The sequence below is a fragment of the Gavialis gangeticus genome, unplaced genomic scaffold (assembly GCF_001723915.1).
Source record: "Gavialis gangeticus isolate Ggan-Ray unplaced genomic scaffold, GavGan_comp1, whole genome shotgun sequence".
NCBI classification, from domain to species: domain Eukaryota; kingdom Metazoa; phylum Chordata; order Crocodylia; family Gavialidae; genus Gavialis; species Gavialis gangeticus.
In genome coordinates, this window is record NW_017729029.1 from 44975331 (window position 1) to 44983802 (window position 8472).

The 8472-nt window shown below is 39.5% G+C and overlaps 1 protein-coding gene across 3 annotated transcripts in view; it reads right to left on the minus strand.

Moving 5' to 3' along the window:
- Window positions 1-2664: 2664 nt before the first annotated feature.
- The window catches only part of ATRX (ATRX, chromatin remodeler), a 211655-nt gene continuing 205847 nt past the window's right edge, over window positions 2665-8472 (minus strand). For 2 of the 3 annotated variants that reach the window (XM_019521507.1, XM_019521506.1), the window contains 4 exons: window positions 8257-8382; window positions 7548-7643; window positions 6890-7018; window positions 5381-5653 (listed from right to left, as the gene is read on the minus strand). In XM_019521507.1, the coding sequence (XP_019377052.1) occupies window positions 5381-5653; window positions 6890-7018; window positions 7548-7643; window positions 8257-8382 (624 nt within the window). Of the gene's footprint in view, window positions 5654-6889; window positions 7019-7547; window positions 7644-8256; window positions 8383-8472 lie in introns of all 3 variants that reach the window. The other variant, XM_019521505.1, reaches the window with a different exon arrangement.

An 8472-nucleotide genomic window follows, 5' to 3' on the forward strand; every position in this document is an offset into this window, starting at 1 on the left:
AGGCCTAGGTTCTTTATCCATGGATCAGGACCCTGTGGTGCCAGCTATTGTACAAACAGAGACAAAAACAGTCCCTGCCCACAATCTAGAATTAAGACAATCAAGAAGAGATGGATGTAGACAGGGGAGTGCCAGGAAGCACTGCTGCTTAGCTGGCTATGCCATGGCCTCAGCACACACAATCAGCCTAAAGGTGGTAGCATCTTTGTTGGTACCATGACAAAGGAGAGGTGTGAGGAAGACACGTCAACCTGGAGGATTACGTATGGCAAGCAGAGCATGGCATGCCAAACCATTGCCTAATTAGGGGGAAAAAAAACCAGTTTTGGAAATGCTAGTTAAATTACCTCATTCTTTCTCCTGCCTCTGTTTGCCCTTATGAAAAAGGCTGAGGATAGTAGTTGTAAATCTACCACAGCAGGTATGACAAGGTTGCCTAAACACAAGACCTAAGGTTCTCATTTTCCTTCCCATAAATAATAAAATTATTTATTACATCCAGCAGATTAATATGTAAGGTACAGCAGGCACACGCTCCTACCTGTTTTGCTGTTAACATGTATAGGCAAGAATCAGAAAAATCTGATAAACATATTTTGTGCTATTCTTAACAGTAATAAGCGGTTATTGTCATTGGATTAGGTTTGATTTAAGCCACATGGATCACTTAGCATTTCACATTTGGTGTCTTATAAAGCAGTATGGCACATATGTGCAGCTGTCAAAGCCAGTTTTTAAAAAATAGCAAACTAAGAACACTAGGATCTTAGCCTAAAAAGGGAGCTGAGCACCCTCTTTCTATGAAAGCAATACATTGGAGGCAGTCAGCATCCTTCAGGTTCATGCCTTCTGTCTGCCCCACTCCCACACAGCAAATCTGCTTTACTTTTCACTACATTGCAATTTAGTTAATTTGGTCACCAGGCAGAAGAAATGGGTCTTCTCAGATCTTCCTGCTTATGGAAGATCTCCACAATAACGTGCAATACATTATCAGAGCGTTCTAGAAACCAAACATCAAGGAAGTTGGCAAACTTAGTCTCCCACGGACTCTGTTAAATTGCCTAGGGTGGTCATCATCAGCACACTCACGACTGCGGGCCAGGACTACTGGCTATTTATACAGAAAGTAGCCTCCTCTGAACCCATCTCCTAGGCTATGGTCTCCCTTAGATCCAGGCAGCATGGGTCTTTTGAAGTCACGCTGACCTTGAGTGTCCCACTAGCGTTTACTCTGGGATGTACCCTCCAGCTGTTTGTGCTTGGTAGCATGGAAAGGCAAAAACAAATGCTCACGACTTGAATGCAAACATTAATGACAACATCAGCACTGGTGCAGAGCTGGAAAGGGCCAATCTGAGGGCAGAACTATTTTCTTACCTGCATGGGCTGATGAGGCTGCAGATGCTACACTCTTTCCCAAACACTTAACTGGCACAGCATGGGATTGTTGTCCTGCTATAAGGAGATGAAACATTAGGTGGATCTCTCTCCCCAAAAATCTCATGTTTCATTTATTAACCTTGTATATACCACTCGAGAGGTTTTGGTTGCAAGGATCAGATTAGAACAGTTTAAAAAGGGAAAGGAAGTATTTTTCCCTTACTGAACACCTCTTACATGCAGACACACCCACATTACCACACCTACTTTAGCATTAAAAGTCTTAGCAGAACTGTGCTGAATCTTCATGGACATCTACTTTCCATATAGAACTCACCATTCAACTTGGAAAGCCCTCCGATACATGTGTGGATCTTCCACTGGGTTCAATGGAAGTTGCCATATGTATAACCAAGAGATTATTTACACAGAGATTAAACGCAGGGGCTCTCCGCAGTGATCCTTATCATACAATTTATTGTAATGAATTGTATTGTGTATGAAGATTTTTGTTTTCATGTCACCAGCAAAGACCTTCCTTGAAAAGTGCACTTTGGCAATTTATGATTGCACTATTTTAGAGCAGAAATACAAGTGCTTCTCTTTACAAGCCGTGCATAGGGGTTATTTTGTGGCTGGTTCCAGAACAGGAGCCAACTGGTGAATAAAACAGGATTCAGTAGCCAAACAAGGACAAAGTTTGGGGTTTTCTTAACAAGACTGAACCAACCTCTCTCATACTTGGACAATTCCGGTGGTCAAAAACTGGAAAATACAAGTGTGGGCACACAGTAAAAACTATTTAAGAAAGTGAAGCGCTCTATCAGGTGAGACCTTCTGACGCGTAGATTCTACAAGTGTTTTTCCTGAACAAAACATGCAAAAGGTAGTTTATACTTGAGAACAAGTCAATGACATGCTCCATTCATAGCTCAGGGCCGTCCCATTTCTGAATAGCTGGGGGCTGTGTACCGCACCAGCAGGGGCCTAGTTAGTATAAGCCACAGGCACTTGGGTCATCCCAACATCAGCTCACTCACTGCACTGCACTGCAGGCTGCTTTGCCCCTTGGGGTGGGAGCAAGCTGTAAAAGCCTAGGGAGGAGAAGGAGACTAGAGCCTCCAGCTGCAGCAGAAGCCAGAGCAACAGAGGGAGCAGCAGCCAGGTAGGAGGCCCCCAGGGCACCAGCTGGGTAGCCCTGAATTTGCGCTTCATGAACCTCTGTGCACCCTTAGAGATTCCAACACCAAAGTTAAAAAAATGCATCCCAAGGCACATGAATGTATTTTGGTCACTTTATTAAATGAGATATTAAATAGTTTAAGTTTCAACTACTAAACAGCACTTTGAATGGTGAAAACACAGATAGTATATTGTCATACTTGAATGCTTCTTTTCTTTAAAAACACATTTCCAGTCCTTATATATATTACAAAACAGCCTTATAGGAAGAGGTGACATCTTTTCTACAGTACTTAAGATATTTAATACAGAACTGAAAAGCCGTCTAATAGAAACAAAGGCAAGTCTTCACAGCTGTATGATTTCAGCAGCCAAAGCTGGTTGATGGACTGAAACATTACTATACAACTGGGACAAAACATATACAATATCACGATACTAAGCAAAAACGCTTTACATCCAAAGGAATAAACAGGTTACAAAATGTGGAGAATTTAGCAGGCAAAAGTGTATTACAAGCAACATTTTTATTCGTCATCTTAAGCCATTTCAACTAGTTAAAACATCTAAAACAAATATAAAAATGAGCCTTTTAATATCTTACTGATGTAATGTTCTTTCTTTAAATATTTGTTAAAGCTTGATGTTATACTCAAAGCACATATGCAGCTAAAATGTCAAGTGAGAAACATGTATGCAAAGTGGTCCAAGTTTTATTTCAATGCTTCTTATCTCTGATATCCTCTTATGCATTAGTCTTCTGTTATCCATAGTTTTGTCCAGGATGAAAAAATGTGCCTTTAAATGTTGCCTAAAACTTCCACATTTAAGTCTTTGAGCGAGTTATTGTAAAACTCCATTGAAAATTCCCAGGTCTGGTAGAACAAATTTCTTATTCATGACACGTAGGAATATCAGTGACAGTTGCCCAGAGAACATTTGCCTTCAAACGTTTGTCTCAAAGTCTCATTTTTTCATTTCTTTTCAAGTGAATACACCTTTTTTTTTGGCTCCCCTCCCCCAGAATTAAAAAAGTTTAATTACAGAGCTGACAGAGCGCTAGAACATACCGATTTTTGTTGCGGTGTCTTGTCATGAAGAATCCAAAGTAACAATTTGGTTAGCTGGTTTTACATCAGATCTAATACTCTACTCATAGCATAAACCAAAATTTAATCACAAACTGAAGTATCTCAAGATTTACATATTTAGATGCTAAAACACTTGTCCATTCAGGACATAAAAACTCGAGAAAATCCTGCATGAATGATTCCAGAAATTAAATCAGTTTTAGTTAAATGTCAGCAAGTTGTATGAGTTCAGTGATATCTAGAGCAAATCCCTCCATCCAGCTCTTCTTTCCCATGAGTTTTCTAGCTGTTGTCAATACTCAATACACCATCGCCTCAAACATTCCTGTCATTTAATGTTACTCCCACATTCTATAATTTTTTTTTTTTAAACAAAAATAGTATCAACCAAACTACATGCAAAGAAAAGCCCTATTTATGTGTGTATAATTAGATCATCAGAAACACACAAGCTGTACTAATAACTGATTAAGATGTGCCTAAGGAGGATGTTAAGGATAAACCAGAAATTTACCTCTGGTCTAGATTAAAATATTAATAGTAACAAAAAAGGGTAGAACTATCACACTTCTGTACTAAATTATGTTCTTAGGAAAATAACAGGAGATCAGGGAGGGGGAGGAGAGAGTGACGGCCAGAGATCTTTCTCTGGAAAGGAAGAACTACTCCACAATTCTGGCAGCCCTGGAAATGGCTGAAGCACGGTTCATTGTATGCATTTAAAGTCAGCAATGGTTCTGTTGTTTTGATAATGTTTAGAAAAGAGGGTGTGACCCTAACCACCATCACTACTTTAACCCCCAAAATACCAGGAATTTGATTTTCTTGGCCCAAATCCCATTGCCGGCAACGGGAAGAGACACTAGCACCAGCATCAAGGAGTCAGCAGAAATGTGCTTTGTATTGAAGTCAGCATAGAGCAAATTAGCATGTGAAGGATAAAAACCTGTAACCTTAAGTTGACCAGTTGTTATTCCATCACAGAAAACTGAAAATAAAAGGTGGCAGAAGACCGGAGGAAAAAAAAAAAAGTTTCTCTTCTCCAGTCGCAGATTAAGGCTGTAAACAGTTTCAGGATAACTGCATGACCCAGACATTTCAGAGCAGTAGTATTTAAGAATATTGCACTCAGTTCTCTCAAGATAGTTTTCAATTCCTTTGTTTTATTCAGCACAAGTGATACTGTGCGAGTCCAGACATCAGTCAAAAGGAAATTAGACTATTTCTTCTGGCTTAACACTCCCACTAATTTAAAAAAACGGGCAAGTAGAAAAGTATTCCATAATTTGAGGAATCAACTCTAATCAAGAACTCAGCTGTGTACATGTTATATAATGGCATACTGAAATATACAGATCTGTATTCTTCCCTAAGCCTCTCAAATCTGGTAATATTTTCATGGCTACTAAAAGCAAGCGTAGGAGTTTAGACAGGAAACCTGTGGAGCTGCTACTGTTATGGAAGGACTTGTTTTCACTGAAAACAATTTGATATCTCCTGTACTTAAAACATGTAAGAAGATTCTAGGCAACATCACTGACAAATCAGAGAAAACATTATGTCCTATTTAAACAAAGCTGAAACACTAATATGGAACATGGCATTTAAGGGGACCAACCAAACTATTTATACAGTTGAGTTCTGTTAAGCCATTGATTCCTAAAAAAATAAAAGTTCTTTCTCTGATTTTAACAATCCTTTAAGCTTTAAGTGCAAAATCACATTTATTTCCCTTGGGAAGGTCCTGGATTTTTGCCTCTCATTGGGGGTGGTGCGCGTTGCAGTGGTGGTGGCTGCATACCACCCGAAACGGACTGATACATTCCTCTCATATCTATTTGTTGGTAGTTGGAAGGATTCATGATTAAATTTGGAGGCTTTGGCATCATAAGATGACTCATTGCTGCTTGTTGATAAGACATTTGCTGCTGTTGCTGCTGATTGTACTGCTGCTGTAGTCTTCTGTTCATAAGTATCCTCTGAACACAACTGATTAGCTGTGGAGGGAAAGTAGAGCTGTTACAAGTGCATGACCTGTCTCAATGAAGTAAGTATCAAGTTCAGAGTTAAAATCCATTTGCTAGGGGTACCATGGGTGAAGGAAAAAGCATTATTGTTATCACCATCACTAATGCGATGGCATTCACAAGCTGATTACTGTAGAAACCAGTTAGTAACACCATTTAGGGCTAAGTCCTCCTAATGACTTGCCTATTGTATTGCAGGCAGCATTTATGTTAGTTGCCATGGTGACATGCACTCTACTGTGAAATTACTCCTATGTATTAGTTAGTGCATTTTTTGTCAGGTACCATATATTATCCTTTTGAATATCCTACTTCTTGATTGACAAATAAACATTTAGTGACAAATGCCAAAAGGAGAAAACACTTCCCAAAGGAGTAATGCCTACAAAGAAAGGTCCCGATTTCACAGAACAGCTTAAACCCACAGAACTCGTCAGTGCTTCCTAAGTAACGTGCACACTTCATTTGGTGCCAAAGCTCAGAACTTCGCAGTAACTGGCAAAGGACAGTGGGAAAGTCTTCCAAAGGCTCATGTTGGCAGGGGATCTCTTTGGATCCTCCTTGTAGGAAGATGTGAGGCATGTAAGAGTTTATGCACTTGGATCTGTTTTTCAGAACTATATAGCTGTAAACGGGACAAGTTATGATGTATGCCTATAAAATATGCACACTGCAAGACACCTAGGGCTGATAACAGCGGTGTAACTAAGGGGGAGTGTAACTGTGGTGGCAGCCCAGGGCACTGATATGGGGACTGGGGGGGAGAAGAGAGGCTGCAAAAAAACCCCCAAAAAACAGTCGGCATTGTTGGCGGGATCCACCTCCGCTGCCCAGGGCATCAAGCTGTTTTAGGATAACTAGTCTTTGTACAAGTCTGACCCCACACATCCTGTCTAATGCCAGGTTTTTAAATTTCTTTAAGCCACTGGCCCTCTAACATTTCAAGTAAAACACCCAAAAGGAACACATTTTGGAGACTATTTCTCACTTCATGAGACACCTCCCCAAATAGGAAATAAACAATGCAACGCTACCACATTGCCCAAACCAGCATGTCCTGGTATGGTGGAAGTTATGCTGATGGTTATTACCTGGCCTATGAGACTGATAAGCCAACATTCGATATTGTACTGGTTAGAGTAGCTGACACCCACATGGCCTGCCGCGCACAAATGCAGCTATCAAAAACACACTCAGATTTCTTACCATCTGCTGTTTTGTCAGGACATCGTTGTACAAGGCTTCTCTGCGCTTCACATCCAGCTCTTGGCTTGCCTGTCTACTTAGGGCCAAGGCCTGTACCTGGCTCTCCGTCAGGGTCATATTATCCTTCCACTGAAAAGGAAACATGACTAATGTAATTTTGGTGGAAAAGTAAGAGCAAACCTGCCTGTGCGCCAGAGGTAAGTCCAGTGAAGGCTCTAAAAAAGCATGGTTTTAGAGCTTGAGCCCAAAGTTACCCATTCTTTACTTTTACCAACTCAGACAATGCGTTTCTAAATGTTGTCTTTTAAAACAAAGGGGATGGGAAAGAACAGAGGGAGTACTCTTCTGTGGAGCTTACCTATTACTCTCCTATGGACAATGCAGTATTTTTACTGTATGACAAGTAGCACCGTGAAGAGTGCCTGACCAATTTGCTGACACTCCAAGACTACTATGGACACGTATACTATTGCCTCACTGCCGTTAATTAGAAGTTACTACAAGTTATGCTAATGGAGAAACATTATTTGAGAGACTTGTATTTTAATTTAAAAATAAAATTACAATTCACCACCCAACAAATAATCATTTTTTCTTTGATACTGCTCAGTATTTTCCCAGCTTCTAGCCAAGTGTGAGTTATATCAATCTTACTTACTATAGCTGAGATAATATCTTCAAGGGGCTGAATTCTTGCTGCAGTTACACTGTTGGTGGCTTCTACAACTTTCTCTCTTCCTTGATTAATGAGGTCCTGAGAGATGAGCAGAAAACAAATTATAACAGGGAGGTGCAAAGCAACACAAGCCAACACATTTAGAAACCCTTTTCACCCATTTAAGCCAGCATACTTTAACCTTTTTACTATACCCCACAAATGAACGGTAACATGAAGGAAAAATTCATACATGATTAGAGCTTGGATTGCAGTAATGAGAGAGAAAATATTAACAGTAAACATAAATCTCAGTTTTAAAATAACAGCTTATTAAGTGGTAGCTAGATTATTAAAGTAGTACTAAACTTGCATCTAAACTTTTTGTAGCATTGCATTATTTATTTTGACCATCACTTATCACAATTATAACTCACTATGTGCATGTCAAACATTATTACTTGTTTTAATGTTACTAATCTGGTTGTATCTACAGTCAAGATTCAGTGTTGCTAATATGTACACAAGTAAAATTTTCAATGAAACAGTAGTTACTTTAAAAAAAATGAGACACTAATCAATCAGGGGACACTTTCTTGAATACCAGGATATTTAAGAATTACATTAATTATCCATTTGTAACTTGATGAGAATAATTAAAATATGCTTAAGGTAATATAGACACCTTATGCTATTTAGATTCACTGCCTACCTCCAGCTGCTGGTTAGACATTGCTGACAAAGCTCCCAGATTGAAAGGAATATATGGCGTTTGAGTGTTGTAGTTGAGATGGGGCATATTGGTCCCAGTTGGCATGTTGAAACGCATGGTCAGACCCTTGGAAACAAAAGGAATATGTATAGTAAGGTACTGCACATCTTCATTACTAACTCTGGTAAAAACTATAAAACTGTAACACACTTTGAG